This window comes from Hippocampus bargibanti, linkage group LG02, assembly GCF_051943395.1.
Source record: "Hippocampus bargibanti isolate YZ-2025 linkage group LG02, ASM5194339v1, whole genome shotgun sequence".
Lineage (NCBI taxonomy): Eukaryota > Metazoa > Chordata > Actinopteri > Syngnathiformes > Syngnathidae > Hippocampus > Hippocampus bargibanti.
This window is the reverse complement of record NC_142735.1, coordinates 15,142,802-15,165,240: the sequence shown is the minus strand read 5'-3', so window position 1 is coordinate 15,165,240 and position 22,439 is coordinate 15,142,802. Positions and strand designations below refer to the sequence as shown.

Here is a 22,439-nt window from a genome sequence, read left to right as displayed (position 1 = left end):
CCTTAGATTGACTGGCAACCAATTCAGGGTGTACACCATCTGCTCCCTGAAGACAGTTGGGATCGGCTCTAGCACGCCCGCAGTCCTTCTAACATAAGCAGATTAGAAAATAGATGGATGAATCGATGGTTTCCCCGCCATCAACAATATAATCAGTTTGCTTGCAGCTTGGCAAGATAAATCTGTGTGATCACATGCACGGTATATTGGCAAGAAGAATGAGCAATGTCCTCACGTTGCCAGGCATTATTAAAAATGTTATTGGCATTTGTTACGCAGTGCCTACTGTAAACTAAAGTCAGTAAGATGCTTTTTCTGCAGGTTTAAAGAGATATTTGCAGCACTACCATATAGTTATTTCTCAAACATAGCTTTCATGTACAAAATGTATTTTCATGGTCTTATATGAGATGATATATCAGATTGTCTCACCTGAGCCAACCAAAACGAAAAAAGCATGAAGTCAAAATTGCTTTTTTTGTGTTGTTTGTTTTTTTCCCCACTTGGGGAGTAACAGTATGTTGAAATGTGTTGGATTTCTATGTGCTCTGCTATGTCGTATGTAACAAGATTATGTATCTTTCAAAATAACACTGGTCTGATATATTGGCTTCTGTATCCCTTGACATATGAGTGCTATTAGTGTGTATGTGTGTGCATGTGTGTGTGTGCATGCTGTAGTTAGGTGCTACCACACTGTCTCTCTGTCATCCTCACTTCCTGGGGCATCAGTGTTTTCCTCACGGCTTCACTCAGCTTTATCAACACCAATTGTAATTGTTTTGAATGTGTGAAGTGTTTGAAACCAACATTCACAGGCCAACTTTGTCATCCTCTGATGGGTGCTCTTATCCTTTTTTTCTGACGTATTGTAATTTTCAAACAAGATTGTTCATTAGGTCTGTTGAAATGTGTGCTTTTTGCTGACTTTGTTTATCCTAAGCCTGAAGCGCTTAACTGATCAATAGTATGCCAGACTGCCACATCCACACACTGCATGTCAGGTTAAAAGCCAATATGTTACTTGTATCGCTTGAGTATACTCTATGTTTGACATAATTTTAATTGGGGAATGTGCTATTATTGCAAAAGTGCAGAAGAAACATGCATAGAAATTATATGTATCAAAGGAACTTCTATTAGCTGCATGCGGTACCAGCAACACTGGCAAAATTCACCAAAAATATATTTTTTCAGTTACACAATTAATTTGTTTCTTTTAATAAAAGAAACACAATTTCTCAATAAATCTTTATTAATTTCTGTTCCCCCCCCACCACGCCAAATATAGTACTTTGCCAATATGATGACATTTTGATGCCTGATGACCCGTCTCCTCATTTTCTCTCAGGTCTGGATGACTGTCTCCAGCAATATGTGAAGAGTTTCGAGCGGGAGCAGATGGGCGGAGAGCAGCTTTTGCACATCACCCACCAGGAGCTGGAGGAGTTGGGGGTTACGAGGATAGGACACCAGGAACTCATCCTTGAAGCAGTTGATCTCCTCTGTGCCCTGGTCAGTCACTCTTTTCAACTATAAACTTCTCTCGAGTCGCTTTTCCATTGTACCGGTTCAACACTAAAATGTAATTGCATGCTTCTATGCTGCTGGATTGTATTTAAGTTTGCCCTAAATGAAGGAAGGTGACGGGGTATTTTTTTTTTTTTTTTGTTGTCCCAGCAGAATTGGATGTGCTCGTGCTGAAGTTCTGCTGTCATTTTATATTTTCATTTTATCTCTCATTGATGGACCAGATGGATTTAAGCTTTTTCTTACACATAAGTACTTCTGTGATGTTCTGTTTTTTTGTTGTAAAGAGCTCTTTGGTCTACTTGGAGCTTAGTAAGTAGTATCACTCGTTTTATTTCTCACAAATACGTAGGTTTTATGATGGTTGTTTTGGGTTAGTGTTTTGTTTGCTAGTATTAATTCGAATAAAGCCTGTGCCACTGGTCTCAAACCCACTCATTTCTATGGTGGTCCATTCTCTGAGAATGGACCACCTTCACAAGAAGGGTATTTGTTTACAAAAACACCACTCAATCAAAATGATACATAATTTCTAAGGCATCAGGATTATCTTTTGGGGATTTTTTGGTTGAAATTATTTAACTTGGTCTAGTTTTTACCATGACAAAAAACTAGCATTTCAACATTATCACATTTATTAAAATCCATACCGCGCATGTGCATTTTCTTCAAACTGTTTTATTTATGTATTTATTTTATGCTGTCTATAAAACAGTTACTATGTGGTTAAACAGTATAAAACAGTTACTAACTATTTTAGGGTGGCAATGTATGTCTTGACAGCCAGCCTGCGTAATGCCCCGGCCCGGATTAGAGAATTAGGGGGAATTAGGTATGACCCTCCAAGAGAGAAAATTGTGTTTATTTTCGCTTCATCTGGGCGAACATTCGTTTCTCAAGTATGAGACTGTGTGACCAATTCGTAGAGAGGAGTCCAGATTGATTTGACCTGCAACCAAAATATGTCTTAACCTACTTGTTGATGAATAATTAAAAAAAAACTAAAAATCATGTAAATGTCTGAACATCAGATGTTTCTCCCTAAGGGGAAGATGTATTTATTGACATATTGACATATTTTTAATGCACGTAATTATACTATCACGTTTGAATTCATGAATTCAAATTCCTTGTTACTTACTGCAGGATCTTTTCTGCGTCGATCATTTCAGCATGGCTGTATCTGCTCCTATTGCTGCAGGCCACATGAAGAAATCTGCTCATGTTCTTAACTTGCCGACATCTCTGTCAACGTTATTGGAATACTTTGGAATTTGAATTTCTCTACCGTAGTTAACAACATAAAGTATACGCCGAAACATTTGAACATCTACAATACACTGTCTGGAAGAAAATAATCTGTTTTAAATTAGATATCAAGTAGACTGGATGAACTTAATACAAACATAAAGGGAAGACAATTTCAATTTAATGCATCAATGTCGCATACAATATACACAATATAGGATGGATGAGACTCGTTTATACTTATTCCAACTTTTACTTCACCCACATTTTTTTCATTTTTTTCTTTCCCTTGTCTTTTTCAAATGATGATGTCCCGTCATGGGCGGCACAATGGGTACTTGGATAGCAAGCCGGCCTCACAGTGCAGAGGTCCAGGGTTCAATTCCGGGATGTGGACTTCCTTTGTGGGGTTTGCATGTACTCCTTGCTAGTGCCTGCATAGGTTTTCTGTGGGTTATCTGGTTTCCTCGCACAATTTAAAAAAAATACATGGTATGTTAATGGAACTATCTAAATTGACCCGAGGTGGGAATGTGAGTGTGAATGGTTTTTCAACCAGGTGTGCCCTTAGATTGACTGGCAACCAATTCAGGGTGTACACCATCTGCTCCCTGAAGACAGTTGGGATCGGCTCCAGCACGCCCGCAGTCCTTCTAACATAAGCAGATTAGAAAATAGATGGATGAATCAATGGTTTCCCCGCCATCAACAATATAATCAGTTTGCTTGCAGCTTGGCAAGATGAATCTGTGTGATCACATGCACGGTATATTGGCAAGAAGAATGAGCAATGTCCTCACGTTGCCAGGCATTATTAAAAATGTTATTGGCATTTGTTACGCAGTGCCTACTGTAAACTAAAGTCAGTAAGATGCTTTTTCTGCAGGTTTAAAGAGATATTTGCAGCACTACCATATAGTTATTTCTCAAACATAGCTTTCATGTACAAAATGTATTTTCATGGTCTTATATGAGATGATATCAGATTGTCTCACCTGAGCCAACCAAAACGAAAAAAGCATGAAGTCAAAATTGCTTTTTTTGTGTTGTTTGTTTTTTTCCCCACTTGGGGAGTAACAGTATGTTGAAATGTGTTGGATTTCTATGTGCTCTGCTATGTCGTATGTAACAAGATTATGTATCTTTCAAAATAACACTGGTCTGATATATTGGCTTCTGTATCCCTTGACATATGAGTGCTATTAGTGTGTATGTGTGTGCATGTGTGTGTGTGCATGCTGTAGTTAGGTGCTACCACACTGTCTCTCTGTCATCCTCACTTCCTGGGGCATCAGTGTTTTCCTCACGGCTTCACTCAGCTTTATCAACACCAATTGTAATTGTTTTGAATGTGTGAAGTGTTTGAAACCAACATTCACAGGCCAACTTTGTCATCCTCTGATGGGTGCTCTTATCCTTTTTTTTCTGACGTATTGTAATTTTCAAACAAGAATGTTCATTAGGTCTGTTGAAATGTGTGCTTTTTGCTGACTTTGTTTATCCTAAGCCTGAAGCGCTTAACTGATCAATAGTATGCCAGACTGCCACATCTACACACTGCATGTCAGGTTAAAAGCCAATATGTTACTTGTATCGCTTGAGTATACTCTATGTTTGACATAATTTTAATTGGGGAATGTGCTAGTATTGCAAAAGTGCAGAAGAAACATGCATAGAAATTATATGTATCAAAGGAACTTCTATTAGCTGCATGCGGTACCAGCAACACTGGCAAAATTCACCAAAAATATATTTTTTCAGTTACACAATTAATTTGTTTCTTTTAATAAAAGAAACACAATTTCTCAATAAATCTTTATTAATTTCTGTTCCCCCCCCACCACGCCAAATATAGTACTTTGCCAATATGATGACATTTTGATGCCTGATGACCCGTCTCCTCATTTTCTCTCAGGTCTGGATGACTGTCTCCAGCAATATGTGAAGAGTTTCGAGCGGGAGCAGATGGGCGGAGAGCAGCTTTTGCACATCACCCACCAGGAGCTGGAGGAGTTGGGGGTTACGAGGATAGGACACCAGGAACTCATCCTTGAAGCAGTTGATCTCCTCTGTGCCCTGGTCAGTCACTCTTTTCAACTATAAACTTCTCTCGAGTCGCTTTTCCATTGTACCGGTTCAACACTAAAATGTAATTGCATGCTTCTATGCTGCTGGATTGTATTTAAGTTTGCCCTAAATGAAGGAAGGTGACGGGGTATTTTTTTTTTTTTTTTGTTGTCCCAGCAGAATTGGATGTGCTCGTGCTGAAGTTCTGCTGTCATTTTATATTTTCATTTTATCTCTCATTGATGGACCAGATGGATTTAAGCTTTTTCTTACACATAAGTACTTCTGTGATGTTCTGTTTTTTTGTTGTAAAGAGCTCTTTGGTCTACTTGGAGCTTAGTAAGTAGTATCACTCGTTTTATTTCTCACAAATACGTAGGTTTTATGATGGTTGTTTTGGGTTAGTGTTTTGTTTGCTAGTATTAATTCGAATAAAGCCTGTGCCACTGGTCTCAAACCCACTCATTTCTATGGTGGTCCATTCTCTGAGAATGGACCACCTTCACAAGAAGGGTATTTGTTTACAAAAACACCACTCAATCAAAATGATACATAATTTCTAAGGCATCAGGATTATCTTTTGGGGATTTTTTGGTTGAAATTATTTAACTTGGTCTAGTTTTTACCATGACAAAAAACTAGCATTTCAACATTATCACATTTATTAAAATCCATACCGCGCATGTGCATTTTCTTCAAACTGTTTTATTTATGTATTTATTTTATGCTGTCTATAAAACAGTTACTATGTGGTTAAACAGTATAAAACAGTTACTAACTATTTTAGGGTGGCAATGTATGTCTTGACAGCCAGCCTGCGTAATGCCCCGCCCGGATTAGAGAATTAGGGGGAATTAGGTATGACCCTCCAAGAGAGAAAATGAGGAAGAGAGAACAGGAGATGTGAGAGAGGAAGTGAAATAGAGAGACCATGTGGATAAACAAAATATGCATGATGCACCTTATCTCTCGGGCACACACTGCTGGATTACGCAAATTTGTTTGAGTGTGTGCGTGAGTGCGTGTCCGTGTTCGTGGCATGTGTGTGTGTCTTTGTGTGTGTGTGCGTGCATGTATGGGTGTGTGTGCGTGTGTGTGTGGCTGTAATCAACTACTCTTACCTTTAAAAATTTACAACATAGGAATAAGTAGCACACAGTGACAATCATAGAATCTACTACGACAGGACACAATTCCTCATCATAACAGTAATTGTATCAGTATCACTAATCACACTGTTCCCTCATGCTTTGACAGCAAATCTCTACTTAACTCAACTTAATTATTGGAGGCGTTTGAAGCACACAACAAAAAAACTATGTTATATTTTTTTTTTCCGGTGCAAAAGGCTTCATGAAAATTATTGCTGATTGCGGCCCGGTAGTCGAGTGGTTAGCACACTGGCTTCACAGCGCAGAGGTTGCCGGTTCGCGTCCCGGTCCGGCCTCCCTGTGTGGAGTTTGCATGTTCTCCCTGAGTGTGTTTTCTCCTGGTCCTCCGGTTTCCTCCCAGACTCCATAAACATGCATGGCAGGCAGATTGACCACTACAAATTGTTCTTAGGTGTGAGTATGAGAGTGATGTGTTGTCTTTGTGTGCCCTGCGATTAGCTGGCAACCAATTCAGGGTGTCCCCCTCGGCGTGCCTGAAGATAGCTGAGATAGCTGAGATAGGCTCCAGCACCCCCCTAATAAGGTATAAGCGGTACGGAAAATGGATGGATGGATGACTGGTGCTAAATAGCAAAAAAGTAATTGTCTGCATATTTTACCGAAAATCAACTCACAAACACCATTTCAATAGAATCAAGTACAGTAAAGTCTCGTTATATCGATATCGCATATATCGATAGTCCCGGTTATATCGATACTATTTCTATGCACGCACGGAGAAAATTACATGCAAACAGGGTCGGATATATCGATAGTCCCGGTTATATCGATATTTTTTCGGACTCCCTTGAATATCGATATAACGAGACTTTACTGTACTATGTTCGTCCTGCATGGCATTCCAAATCCGCAAACAAAAGCATAAGGCCAACTGACATTGTAGGCAGCATAGTAAGAACCGGTGTGACAGAAACTCTGTGACGTATATAAACACCGAGCAAAACAAACTTCTTACTGCTACAGACATAAACTGGCTATTAGTGGTCACATTAATTTCCAGTCGCCATCTTGGAGCTTTCATCGATGTCACTCTTGTCAAGTGCATTTCCCCTTCTTCGCTTCTTGGCTTTCAGCAACACTTCTATTCTCTCATCTCATCTCATCTCATTTTCCGTACCGCTTATTCCTCATTAGGGTCGCGGGGGTTGCTGGAGCCTATCTCAGCTGTCTTCGGGCACGAGGCGGGGGACACCCTGAATTGGTTGCCAGCCAATCGCAGGGCACACAAAGACATACAATAGTTACTCTCACACTCACACCTAGGGACAATTTGGAGTGGTCAATCTGCCTGCCATGCATGCTTTTTGGAGTGTGGGAGGAAACCGGAGGACCCGGAGAAAACCCACGCGGGTCCGGGGAGAACGTGCAAACTCCACACAGGGAGGCCGGACCGGGACGCAAACCGGCGACCTCTGCACTGTGAAGCCGTTGTGCTAACCACTTGGCTACCGGGCCGCCCACTTCTATTCTGTCCATGTTATTTTTCACAATAGTTTTGGAGGGGTTTAAATTGGAAACACTTCTTTTGATAATGTGTGATTCAGCAGTCCTCAAACGTGGGGTTTGTTCATAGAAAATAAGGAATTCCTGAAGTTTCCTCTTTCATATTAATTTGCATAAAAAAGTTTTCTATCTGTGGCACATATTTGTCTGCATTTCATTGGAATCTTGCTTTCGAATCTCGAGGAAGGCCTTTCTTGTGTGGAGTTTGCACATTCTCTCTGCGGGTTTTGCCCATGTACTCCAGCTTCCTCCCAAATCAAGACAATTTCCTGAAGCGATGAATGTTCATGCATGTGAATGGCAGACTATAAGCGGACAAACGTCTGCTTATAGTCTGCTTGTGAAGGGTGATCAGAACAGATTGAACCCCCGTTAGGACCCAGCTCACGTTTGAGTCCAATGAGGGGCAAACAATCTTCCAAATGTATAACCTCTGTGAGGTTATGAAATGTTAACGTACTGCTTTTCATGTCATGAATGACGTTTTATTGTAATTACGTGGGTCTGGTCGTAGTTGGAACTATAGCATCGAAGAGGCTGTTCCCCATTCTGCTACCATGGCAACCAGATTGACATGAAAGTCGTGAGGGGGCTACTCTAATGGCATCGTCCTTGTATTGTATTGATTGGCACATATGCAAGCTCCAATTATTTTTCTCTTTGTATCCACATCGATGCAAACACACAAATACTGAAAGTTGCACACAATAAGTCGTGATGGGATGATTATTTCTCCTCTTCGTTTGCGCACTGTTCCCAAGTGCCAGGCACACATGCCATATGAAATCATACGGAAGCCTAATTTCAACATGTGCAAACACACGTTTCGAGTTCAGATGTTCATCCCCATTCCCGTTCTATATATTAGATCATAAAGAACATACTGTAACATATGCATGACCCAGTTTCGGCATTGCTTGTTGCTCTCAGTTCGTTTTTTTTTTTTTTGCTTCTCTAATTTGGTCCCTCACTCCTCTGGCTGCCACTGTGCAACTCTCTCCTTTATAGTCACGGTGGTCCTGACTGTACTAAATAGCTCCAGAGGCAGAGAGTAAATAGAGTCCAGATCTGTGCAAGTGTGCATGTGCAATCATGGTGTCAGCAGGAATCAGCCTCTTTCCGCCAAGACATTTGCAGGGGTGCCTCATCGCTGGGTCCTGAATGTTTCTGTTCAGGGGTCACAATGTTGAATATAAACGTGTTGTATAACTCATTAGTCCAGAGAAAATATTTTTTCACAAAAGATGGAATACATTTAAGGAAGAATTGTTGCATAAACAGAGTACAAATAAAATCGTTTTCACTTTATATTGGAACTGGAGGAGAGGTATTGGTTTCTGGGTATATTGAATTAACGTAGTTAATAGGACAGAAAGTGTATTCGTGGTTACAATATCAGCTTCAGAATTACAAGATTTTATGCACTTTCCTTTTTTTCTGATTTTTTTTTTTTATTCAACCACAATCAACAAAGTGTGATCACCAAGGGAAGAAGCAAATTCATCCTTGCCTAACTCTAAAATGAGAGGACATCATCCGGTAACAATAACTAAGCCTGAATAAGCCTGATAAGAAGCGAAACGTCCGATACCTTGAAAGAAGTACAGATGACGGCTGAAGAAGCCTTTTCATCGATGGACCACTCCTGTACGACTGAGAGTTTAAACAGACGAACTCAGCCTAAATGTTAAGATATAAGTGGATTAGCCAGGCTATGATTTAATTTGTATTTAAAAATACAAATATTTGAGGAACTGGGTAAGAAATTAAAGGAGTATGGCTACTTCATTGGCTGTTGGTTTTCTTTATTGGCATTTCTGCACCAGAGACTCTCAATGCTTCACTTTGTCGTCCACATGTTCATTTTGTTTTTTTGTTATACATGAAGTTAAACATTAATGTAAATCAATGAAGACTGTACGTACATACGTTTTTGGTATAGCAGTGTTTGAATTTCATTTATACCTAGAACATGTAGATTTTAGTTGTGAAAGTTCACAGGGCATTTGTTTTGACACTGACATTGTATCTGTCTTGTTTTCTCTACATGGCAGCGGAAAAAAAAATCTTGTTTTTCTTCCAGAACTACGGTCTAGAAACAGAAAATCTCCGGACTCTTTCACATAAGCTGAATGCTTCAGCCAAGAACCTCCAGAACTTCATCCTGGGTAGGCGGAGGGGAGGACACTATGATGGAAGAGCTTCCCGGAGGCTACCCAATGATTTTCTAACTTCAGTGGTGGATTTGATTGGTGCGGCAAAAAACTTACTGGCATGGCTCGACAGGTATGAACTACACACCCAATTTAGTTTGGACAGTTATTTTATTTCATGTAATCTTTTGCACCCAAAAATGAAGCAATGAAGTTTGACTACTCTCACATAACTTACATAAATGTACCGTGTGTCCAGTACACAAATGAGATACACATATGTCTACACGATCTAGAGATGAATAGACGAGATGAATCAGAATTTATCTTGCAACTTCAGAAAGAACTAGGCAGCATAGTGCCATAATGTTTGGCAGGAGTCACACTCAAGAGATCCTGGCTTCGAATGTCTGATTGCTCTTGTAATCAGCATTTTGGATTTGTTAATTTATTGCAAAAATAATTTCCTACTACTCTATTCTCAAAATAATACTTTGTGGCGGCCCTAATTTAGATTAAAAAAAAGTTATCTCAGCCAGCCCGTTGTTAAATTAGCTGAGTAGTCCATTCCAAACACATCTCACTATGATACAGTCAGTATGCTTATGCATGCGCAAGCATTGCCAATTTTGAGAGTGGATCCCTGTGCGTGCGCCAGTTGAATGTCCTAAAGAAAATGTTTAAATTCAATTAAAAAAACAACAACATATGGATAGGAAAATATGTTTGTCCCGAAATGCTGCAGTCTGATGACTTCCGGCCTTATGAAGTGCACTGCTATTCTTTGTTTTTTTTGTGCTTGTTTGCTACTGAGTATTGAGAACAAAAAAGTGGGTTAACTTTTCTTACTAGCTGTACTGCATTCATTGTTTTGCGTCCTTCATTTCAGGTCTCCGTTTGCCAGTGTGACAGAGTATTCATTACTGAAGAACAATATTGTGCAGCTCTGCTTAGAATTGACTACCATCGTACAGCAGGTACCCCCATAGTCAGTACATTGTCCGATTATGCTATAATATTTTAAGGGTAGTTTTCATGATGAAATTTGAAGAGCTAACTTTTTTTGATACAATGCTCAAAGTAATAATTTATAGAATACTCAATAGTACTCAACGTCTGTGTCTGTTGTGATTGCTCACACAAATGGATGTGGAAACTGATCCACATAATACTGCAAATGGGAATTGTGAAAAATTGTCATGAAGTCTATTTGATATCTTATGAAAAGTATCTATGCCAACGGATTAATTTAACATGCACAGTGTATTTCATCCAATCTGAGAGGAATGCATAGAAATACTATGCAAACCAGCTTACAACGCAATGTCAGGTTGGGGAAAATGAGAGGCATCATAGCGTCAACACTTTTGAAAGTGCCATAAACAAAATTTATGGTGATGTAGACCAGTGGTCCCCAACCTTTTTTGCACCACGGACCGGTTTAATGTCAGACAATGTTTTCACGGACCGGCGGATAAATACAAGAAAATAAAATGATACGACAGGCATGGAAACTGTTTTTTCTTTCTTTTAAATATAATAATAAACGTGAATCCATTGTGTATTTTTATACAACTTTATTAGCAGTGTCCTGGTAACATCGCGCCAACATATGTAACATCGTCTCTGCGCCTTAACGCTCTATGGCAACCATGGTAATGTTTAAACGTGCCGTCAAAATAAGATACACCACAAAAACAAGTACAAAGCGCATGAAAAAACAACTCACTACAACTAAATCAGTGGGACCCCTCAGCTTGTTTCTCTGCAACAAGACGGTCCCATCTAGGGATAATGGGAGACAATGACACCCGAAGTGTCTTGCTTATGTCCAGTCTATTCCGTAGTTTTGTTTTGGTTGCCGTCACTGCAGAAAACCCCGCTTCACACAAATAAGATGTCGGAAACGGCAACAGGGTTTTCGGTGCTGTTGTGGCGATCTCGGAGTATTCTGCCATCACTTTAAACCAGAATACCGGCAGAGTTGTTGTCTCAAACATAGTTTTAAGTCCACCATCATTTGCGAACTCCAGCAGTTGTTCTTCCTCTTGCACAGGCACGCTGGATTCACCTGGTTTGTTGACAAATGGGTTGCGGATCCATTCCTTGGCAGTTCGTGGGTCTTTTGTGGCTGGGAAGTAGCGCTCGAATTCTTTTAAAAGCAAAGACAGGTGCTCGTGCATCAGGCTCGGGCTCAGTCTCTTCCAAAAACTGTGCCAATGTTTGAAACATGTCAAATAAACTGCTACTCACGCGCCGCCCCACAAATCCAGTTTGGCTTTAAATTCACTTAAACTACTTACTTAAATTACTACTTTATCAGCCAACTTGAAGACAGTTGTCATGTTGCGCTAGTCATTCTGGCAGAAGTCCAGTCGTGTCAATCATTGGTCTGGGAACTCGACAAACATTTTATTCTGTGCATGCTCTTAAAAAGGCTTTACAATTTCTGGGTATCACATGATCAGCTCGTTTCGCAGGTGACATCAATCAGTGAAATTTCCCCAATCATGTCTTTGCCTCACACACACATTTACACACGCACACTCAACATGTCATTTTGCCCTGAAGTGACAGATTGAGTTCATTGAGCAGGTTGAATATGTCGCACAAGTAAGCGAGCTTTGCCACCCATTCCTCGTCACGGAAATGCGCTGCAAGCGGTGACGTTTCATTTTTCAAAATAAAACATAGTTCGGTCTCAGATAACAAATAAAACGGAAATTATGTAAGTTATTTATTCTTGCTGCGCGGCCCGGTACCAAATGACCCACGGCCCGGGTTTTGAGGACCTATGATGTAGACTATTCACTATTCACTTTTTGTGCTTCTTAGTCAGTCACAAGAAGGGGTCATGCCCGTTCACTTATCACAAAACTCCTTTGATTAATGTCTTACATTTGGTTTAAGCAGATATTTTTCACAAACTGAAACCATTTAGAGAGTTTGGCAGATATAATGAGTACGCCTGGTTTGTAGATCAGCTTCCACAACTCTTCACATGGCATCCATATTTGAATGGCAAATCAGGTCTTAACTGTCACAAGTTAAAAAAACAAGATGGCTCTTGTTTTGTTGCCAATGCATTTAACTTCAAGACGTATGCAGGAATAATTTATCGGTATGTTTTATTGTTCATGTTCTATGTTGTGTTGTGTTATTTAATGTAAAATGTTCTTAGAAGTGCTTAGTGATAGCTGCAGCTGTTGTGAAATTGTGATAAAAAGTTGTATCGTTTTGATACCAATGACATTTTTGATTGTTGGTGGAATTTCAGAACTTAAAATATATGTTTTGACTCAGTAAAGGCGAGGAATCGTTGCCCACGAGAAGAAAGAAAACAAACCGACCTAAAAACTCCTGATGGACCATAAGACAAATTCTGATGAGATGTGTCGATGATATTGAAGAATGTTTTGTGACATATAAAGCAAAAAATGTTCGAATGTTCCGTCTCCAAAATCTGCAACTTTTTAGCTCACTCGACTTTGGAGGTACCATCTAGTTTGATTCAACTGCACCCATAAATGTTGACATAGAAATGAACATCTGTTGGTCTATCTCAGGTTTCAGTAAATCCTATTATTGTAGATTTGACTTTGAGTGTAACAGCTGCCCATTGCCAAAGGCTGTTTACAGCTGATGGGTCAAGACTGCTCTGTCACAGCTGCTCATAGCATGTTCATTGACTCGCTGTCAACCACAATCCCCAACTTCACCTAAATGTCTTTCTGGAGAAAGAACATATCGTTTCTCATTCTTTCATTTGCTGTCCTCCCTCTACACCCCATATTGACTTCATGTAGATGACATACATTTACACATGTCCCTTTTCCGTGAGTGGTTGCTATTGGAGCAAACATTTTTTGACTGTAGCTGCTCCGTTGGACATCTTCCATGCACTGTGCTTAGTTTAAGTTCCAATTTAGAGTCAATGCCCACAGTTAGTCCTGGAGCCTGTCAGATAATCCATCCATCCAGTTTCACAAGAGCCAGAGTATAGGCACAGCATAGAAAACCCCACTAGTGCACAATGGTTCAAATGGACACATTGCTGCCAAGGTGCAGCAAGACACACAAGGGGTAAAACCTTTTCTCATGGATCAAGCAGATGTATTCACTGCTACGGTGTGCATCTGGTCGGCTGAGTTGGCAGCTTTCCCAGAAATAGATTAACAATCAGCAATCGTTAAATAACAATCTGTCAGGTTCATGCAAGTTGTGCTGATATTTTTATCTAGCTAGACGGCTCCCTGAATATTACTGAGTCATATGCATAATCGTGATGTGTTACAAAGGAAAATGTTGACGGCTGATTTCTAGTGAAATTGTATATTCCTTCCAATTGGTTCTATTTTTGCCCAAATTCTCCTTCAAGTCTTTCATGCATTTTTCCCCACAGAAGGGTAGCCTCAGAGCAAAAGGTGAAATCCCATTGGTTTGCTTTTCTCTTCTCACAGGATTGCACTGTGTATGAGACAGAGAACAAGATTCTTCATGTGGTAAGTAGCTTCTCCATCTCTATGGAAGTCTCATAATTGTTTGAAGTTTGAGCCCTTGAAACAACACATTTTTTTTTAATCAGAATCAGAATCATCTTTATTGCCAAGTATGTAGAACACACTAGTATCATAAAAAAATGGAGGCACTATACAGTTCTATGTTGGTTACTGTTTAGAGACTTAATGGCTTGGAGGAAGAAACTGTTTGTCTTCTGGATTTGGTGCGCATGGATCGGTAGTGGCTGCCTGAGGGGAGTAGCTGGAAAAGGTGGTGGGCAGGGTGCGCAGGGTCCAGTAGTATTTTCCGCACCCCTGTTTGGATTATTGCAGTGTGCAAGTCCTCGAGAGTGGGTAGGGCGGTGCCAATGATTTTTTTCCACTGTCCTAACTGTCCGTTGAAGTCGGATTTTGTCAATTTTTGCATTCCTGCTCAAATGTAGCACAATGAACTTGTGATTGTGACAACCACAATATGGTTTATACAGGACTCACATACCCACATGCTCAGCTTTCATGTCGCTTAAAGAAGGTAGTCATAATATGAGAAATGCTTCTAAGCAGTTCGCAGTGCAGACCTAAATACCTGTATGTATACGACAACCACAAAAATGAATTCCGATGATTCCTTTGCACGGTTGCAGAGAAACTACAGCCTGTATTAGATGACTGTGAGCAAAATGCAGTGGTCTGGTTGCCAGTAAACCACAGGGCACTCATAGAGAGACTCAACAGTTTACACTCAAATTCACACCTATGGTCACTGATATAATGCAGTTTAATGTGCCACTGCAGTCAGTGACATGCTGCAATATGTCATGTTGCTCAATGAATAATGCTCTCATCATACAAATCTTTTTTTACTGTTGATATTGGGATTTTAAGCAAGATTTCCTGTGCCTAATGTCATGCTAAATGAACACGTCTGTAGGTGTGAACACACACTTTAAAAAAAACTCAGAGAGGTTGGGGACTTGTATTAAAAAGAATGAGCAGCAAATGTCTGATGTGGTCTGGCAGTTTCTGGTACGATTCAAGACCAGGTGGAGGAAACTAAATAAAACGCTATCAAGGGGAAATCACAGAAACATCTCCGACCCAATTTTGACAATATCCACCAATTTTTATTTTTTATTTTCTTTTGTTGAATGATATTGTCAATATTTAATAAATATATTGTTGTATTATCCCATAAACAATCAACATTGATGTTGAAGCTTGCGGAATAGATGACGTATTGAAGAGTGATCAATTGAAAAAGATCAAAAGTGAACAGAAAAGATTAAGATCAAGATCACGTGGGTATTTCATTTTGTGAAGCAGCCAAGTTTTTACATAAATTTGAAATTGATTGTCTTTTATCCACTTCAAAAGTAGTTCAGAGGGTACCTGTAGATAGAACTGCACATTCATATTTTTTATACCATATACTGGTATGTGTCATGCGAGCACTTCACCTCCACTTTATTTTTAATTTCATGTAAAAAGGATCATTAAGCGAGCAACACCTCTCCTCTTTCTTCTTTCATGCTGGCTCCCAGTTTCACACATAAACCTCCCACACATCACCAAGAGTCACATGAAGCCTCTGACACCGTTGTGTGTATACATGCAGGCTCGCGTGTCTGTGTCCATGTGTGTGTGTGTGTGTGTGTGTGTGTGCGTGCGTGCGTGCGTGTGTGTGTGTGTGTGTGTGTGTGTGTGTGTGTGTGTGTGTGTGCGTGTGTGTGTGTGTGTGTGTCTATTTGTCTGGACTTCATTGTCATTTCATTTTGCCCATCTTTACCTGCTGCCCTTTTGTTCACTTGCGCCTGTGGGTAACAGCGGTCCACTCCTGGTTAAAGCTTGCCTAATCAGTTGGCTGCTTTGAATTTGCCTCTGAATATTTCATGTAACCAGAATCCCAATCAGTCTCACACATCATGACACTTTTTTTTATCTGACAATTTTTTCCCCAATATTCGAGCCACTTCTCTTCCACATGGAGAGGAGCCAGATGAGGTGGCTCGGGCATCTGATGAGATCGTGATGTGTTACAAAGGAAAATGTTGACGGCTGATTTCTAGTGAAATTGTATATTCCTTCCAATTGGTTCTATTTTTGCCCAAATTCTCCTTCAAGTCTTTCATGCATTTTTCCCCACAGAAGGGTAGCCTCAGAGCAAAAGGTGAAATCACATTGGTTTGCTTTTCTCTTCTCACAGGATTGCACTGTGTATGAGACAGAGAACAAGATTCTTCATGTGGTAAGTAGCTTCTCCATCTCTATGGAAGTCTCATAATTGTTTGAAGTTTGAGCCCTTGAAACAACACATTTTTTTTTAATCAGAATCAGAATCATCTTTATTGCCAAGTATGTAGAACACACTAGTATCATAAAAAAATGGAGGCACTATACAGTTCTATGTTGGTTACTGTTTAGAGACTTAATGGCTTGGAGGAAGAAACTGTTTGTCTTCTGGATTTGGTGCGCATGGATCGGTAGTGGCTGCCTGAGGGGAGTAGCTGGAAAAGGTGGTGGGCAGGGTGCGCAGGGTCCAGTAGTATTTTCCGCACCCCTGTTTGGATTATTGCAGTGTGCAAGTCCTCGAGAGTGGGTAGGGCGGTGCCAATGATTTTTTTCCACTGTCCTAACTGTCCGTTGAAGTCGGATTTTGTCAATTTTTGCATTCCTGCTCAAATGTAGCACAATGAACTTGTGATTGTGACAACCACAATATGGTTTATACAGGACTCACATACCCACATGCTCAGCTTTCATGTCGCTTAAAGAAGGTAGTCATAATATGAGAAATGCTTCTAAGCAGTTCGCAGTGCAGACCTAAATACCTGTATGTATACGACAACCACAAAAATGAATTCCGATGATTCCTTTGCACGGTTGCAGAGAAACTACAGCCTGTATTAGATGACTGTGAGCAAAATGCAGTGGTCTGGTTGCCAGTAAACCACAGGGCACTCATAGAGAGACTCAACAGTTTACACTCAAATTCACACCTATGGTCACTGATATAATGCAGTTTAATGTGCCACTGCAGTCAGTGACATGCTGCAATATGTCATGTTGCTCAATGAATAATGCTCTCATCATACAAATCTTTTTTTACTGTTGATATTGGGATTTTAAGCAAGATTTCCTGTGCCTAATGTCATGCTAAATGAACACGTCTGTAGGTGTGAACACACACTTTAAAAAAAACTCAGAGAGGTTGGGGACTTGTATTAAAAAGAATGAGCAGCAAATGTCTGATGTGGTCTGGCAGTTTCTGGTACGATTCAAGACCAGGTGGAGGAAACTAAATAAAACGCTATCAAGGGGAAATCACAGAAACATCTCCGACCCAATTTTGACAATATCCACCAATTTTTATTTTTTATTTTTTTTTGTTGAATGATATTGTCAATATTTAATAAATATATTGTTGTATTATCCCATAAACAATCAACATTGATGTTGAAGCTTGCGGAATAGATGACGTATTGAAGAGTGATCAATTGAAAAAGATCAAAAGTGAACAGAAAAGATTAAGATCAAGATCACGTGGGTATTTCATTTTGTGAAGCAGCCAAGTTTTTACATAAATTTGAAATTGATTGTCTTTTATCCACTTCAAAAGTAGTTCAGAGGGTACCTGTAGATAGAACTGCACATTCATATTTTTTATACCATATACTGGTATGTGTCATGCGAGCACTTCATCTCCACTTTATTTTTAATTTCATGTAAAAAGGATCATTAAGCGAGCAACACCTCTCCTCTTTCTTCTTTCATGCTGGCTCCCAGTTTCACACATAAACCTCCCACACATCACCAAGAGTCACATGAAGCCTCTGACACCGTTGTGTGTATACATGCAGGCTCGCGTGTCTGTGTCCATGTGTGTGTGTGTGTGTGTGTGTGTGTGCGTGCGTGCGTGCGTGTGTGTGTGTGTGTGTGTGTGTGTGTGTGTGTGTGTGCGTGTGTGTGTGTGTGTGTGTGTCTATTTGTCTGGACTTCATTGTCATTTCATTTTGCCCATCTTTACCTGCTGCCCTTTTGTTCACTTGCGCCTGTGGGTAACAGCGGTCCACTCCTGGTTAAAGCTTGCCTAATCAGTTGGCTGCTTTGAATTTGCCTCTGAATATTTCATGTAACCAGAATCCCAATCAGTCTCACACATCATGACACTTTTTTTTATCTGACAATTTTTTCCCCAATATTCGAGCCACTTCTCTTCCACATGGAGAGGAGCCAGATGAGGTGGCTCGGGCATCTGATGAGAATTGCCTACTGGACGCTTCCCTGGTGAGGTGTTCCGGGCATGCCCTACTAGCAGAAGACCCTTTCGCCTCTTTCCTTAATTTCTACACTGGACTCTAACTGCTTACCTACCTTCACCTCACCCAATCATTTTTTAATGTTATTGCTGTGAAGCAAACAGTCATACACATACTAATAATAGTAATGGCCGTGTGTGTTTTATGTAAGGAGGGAAGGGCTAAAGGGAGTGAGGGAGGAGGGTAGGAGCAGATCCTAATCCATTTGGCACCAGGCGGTGTCTGGCTTTCTGTTTGACTGCTCTTAAATCTCACGCCAGCCAACCACATAAGTGAATTTCTCCATAATCTACGCTCTGATTGTCCGTAGCCGTGTCAGATCAAGGCCGGTTGTGTCAGTGGAACAGAAGTAGCAACTCTACTCTGGTGACTTGTCTTTTTGTGTCTTGTTCTGTGTTAATCCCAGGTCAGAACTATTAGTCCCATGATCAGAGAGGAGGACAAGCATAGCCGTGACATTAGACCTCACTGTGGCTTTGAGATGGAGGCTATTTCTGGCTCGGTGAAGATACAATCATATTCTTTTCCTGTTATGCTTTATTTCCAAATTGAAATTTAAACTCCTCACTGTAGTGCACACTGTCATTTGTACCATAGTTACCATTGATGGATATTTTACGTATAATTTACCCAAAAGAGGACAGACATGAATCGATCTGACTTGGCCAAAGTGAGGTGGAGCATGGCAAGAGAGTAGTCTCCCTTTTTTCTATTACATTAAATGATTCATTGCCATCAAATTTGTATGTGTGCTTGAGCGCATGTGCATGCTTTTGCTTGTGTGTGTGTGTGTGTGTGTGTGTTTAAGACACACACACACACACACACACACACACACACACACACACACACACACACACACACACACACACACACACACACACACACACACACACACACACATGGACGTTCTCTCATTTTTGCTGAACTATAATCCTGTAATTGCTCATTAAGATTGGGATCAGAAAATTATTTTATTTGGGGTTATCATCTTGTGCACTGTAAGACATTATGCCACATCGCTTAATTGTGAACATCAATAATAATGAGATATTTTTAGAATTTTATGTTAGTTGGCACTTGGCAAATCTGATGAGCAAGGAGACCAGCATGTGTAAGCCTACTGAAGTCAGTGATCCAAGAAAAGAAAGCAGTGATGCTGCTGATCATTTAACCAGCAATGCGTGACCTAGTACACAAATAGAAACCCAAACAATCAATGTTTATTTTGATTGAGACAAGATAGATCCACATACACTTTTTTTTTCCTGCAAGTTGTAAGGGGCCATTATTGAAGCAGAACCACTTTAAATGTATATTTCAATCAACAATTGTTTTTAAATAGTGTATTTTTCTATGTAAAACATCGGCAGAAATACAAATCGGTATTCATTTGTAAAAGGAATTGTGATTTGGGTACCTCAGGTTGGATTGGATTGGATTGGATTTGCCTTTATTAGTCTCACAGTGGAGAAATGTACATTTCTCAGCAGTAACGTGATGAAAGACAGTGCTTTAGCTGATAGATATGTTGTATTTCTCAGAGTGTGAAATACATCTTTTCGGTGAGAACAGAGAGGAAATAGTTTGCATTCAAGTGGCAAAAATTGATATGTGGAAAAATATTATGAATTGATTTTGCTTTCAATTCTTCCAGCAAGGTCACAACTGGATTCCTCCCAAATATAAAGCAATCACAATAACGTAATCCGTCGGTCTTTGTCTCCCCCTCTCTCTCCCACTACTTCCAGTGCAAGACCTTAGCGGGGATATGTGACCACATCATCTCTCTGTCGTCAGATTCTCTTGTCTCTCAGTCAGCCCATCTGGAAGTTGTCCACCTGACAAGCATTATGCCCAGTGAAGGCCTGGTAAAGTAAAACACACAAGCACCCCCCCCCCTTCACGCACACATACACATGACTATGAATGGTAAACCATGTAATTAATATACTATTAAACAAACATTATTTCAAACTAAGATTCGCAAATCATTGCATTCTGTTTTTATTTAGGCTTTACATAATGCCCCAAATTCATTGAAATTGTTTTTCCCAAACATTAAGGCTGAACAGAACTGAACACAGCAAAGGAAGTTGGTTTGCTATTAGCTTCGAGAAAAATATTTACTAATGGCAGCAATTTATTACATTGAAGGCTTGTTGGACATATATTTATAGTCTAGACAGTAAAGCAGTCCTTCAAGAAAAAGATGTACTGACTCTGAGGACTTACAGTATATTATTGCCATGAAGATTGGACTTTGAGTTTTGAAGGTTTCCTTTTTCTTCTCAAGTCAGTATGGAAAAACAAACGAATGAGAATTTAAAGGAGATCCCAAAATAGGTGACTGGAGGAATGTAACGAATACAACTTCAATTTGGAAGGGACAGAGTCCAATTTTAGGACAGTATATACATGATTTCAAACAAAGAGGCAAAAAAAGGCAAAAAGTCATTTTGCACAAACAAATAAATGAAAGTGGTGTACAGTATTTCCGTGGAAATGGACTATATTGCACTTAAATAAAATGGTATGTTGAATTTGCTCAATTTTATTTGATCAAGTGGTTGCACAAAATATCATATGGATCCAGATACTTCTTTTAAGTCCGTGGTTAGTTGATTTTAAACATACATTGTGTCTTTTTTAGGTTGTTACTTTTTCAGTGTGTGTATCGCATTGATTATTATCCTCTGTATTGCTTCTCTTTCAGGGGATGTACATAAAATCAACATATGATGGACTACATGTTATTACTGGGACCACAGAGAATGTACGTTTAACTGGCAGTTGAAAGACATCAATACCATATTTTCATATCATCTATGGTGACTCTTTATGATCAATGAGATTCCCTTGCCCACACTTTCTCTCTTTGCAGTCTCCAGCTGATCAGTGCAAAAAGATTCATGCGGGTGACGAAGTCATCCAAGTCAACCATCAGACAGTGGTAAGTGGAAGAATAAATCCACATCTTTGAAACGCAAAATGAAAAGAAATTGACCTACTTTTCGTGTGTTTTCCCTGTGACTTCAAATTGAACCTACTCTCCCTTCAAAGGGACCATCACTACGCCTTGTTCCCACCTGTGTTGCAACGTAGGCTAATTAGTTTAGCAACTGGAGAACACTGTTTTATACGTTCCTAAAACTTTTACTTTTTTTCTGACATTTGTTTCCAATGATTTAAAGTTTCTTTTTCACAACTACACAAGTTTCTTGTCAGTTTAAATGAAGGTACAAAAAAGCGGCAGCCATTTTAAACGGTGGCACGTTGCCTTGTGAAAGACTGTGTGTGAATGTGTGATTCATTGTTGTATCTTGTCAGCTCAGCTATGAAAGAACTGTTCACGGGTTTAATTAAGATTTCTAGAGGGCTGGGATTTTATTTTATATTTAAAATTTAAAATCTGCGCCTGTGTTGTGCCATCACGCTGGCGTACTCCTCCGTGTTGTTATATATTACCTTAGCTTCAGGTGTTTCCTTCTGCGAAGTAGCTACGTTCGTACGGCAGCTCCAGCTCACTTTCCTCTGGGTGACGGCACAGACTGCTCCCTGCCGGGCGCTTAGTTCCAACCACTCGTTACTCCCTCTGTGAGACCCTCATCTCTCTGATCCCTCAACCTGGGGGGAGGAGATAAGCGCAGGGAGGTGCAGGTGTGGGGAAGGGATTGATGAGACAATCTGGGTAGACTGGTGTGAGGCAAAGCTACAAGGGTGTCAAGAGAGGAGGAGGCAATGAGGAATTCGAAGAAAGATGGCCAAAAGGAAAATAAAAGGGTGGAAAACGAAGTTGGTTATGAGAACCGTGCCCTTTTTTTATGAACAGGAAAAAGAAAACATTCGGACTAATGACTTTGTCACGCTCCCTATGTGTAATAAATAGAATTTTAATGATGAACTCATTTATTTTCACGACCAAACTGCTTTGTAGATAGGCCCATCCAC

General features: G+C 40.0%; 1 protein-coding gene across 1 annotated transcript in view; it reads left to right on the top strand.

The window, feature by feature from the left end:
- LOC148901660 (connector enhancer of kinase suppressor of ras 2) overlaps nucleotides 1-22,439 on the top strand; it is a 63,711-nt gene that overhangs the window by 13,072 nt on the left and 28,200 nt on the right. The window contains exons 2-8 of the mRNA XM_088989596.1: nucleotides 1,352-1,515; nucleotides 9,604-9,806; nucleotides 10,563-10,650; nucleotides 14,134-14,175; nucleotides 20,240-20,359; nucleotides 21,205-21,264; nucleotides 21,373-21,441. Coding sequence (XP_088845722.1) covers nucleotides 1,352-1,515; nucleotides 9,604-9,806; nucleotides 10,563-10,650; nucleotides 14,134-14,175; nucleotides 20,240-20,359; nucleotides 21,205-21,264; nucleotides 21,373-21,441 — 746 coding nt within the window. The remainder of the gene's footprint in view (nucleotides 1-1,351; nucleotides 1,516-9,603; nucleotides 9,807-10,562; nucleotides 10,651-14,133; nucleotides 14,176-20,239; nucleotides 20,360-21,204; nucleotides 21,265-21,372; nucleotides 21,442-22,439) is intronic.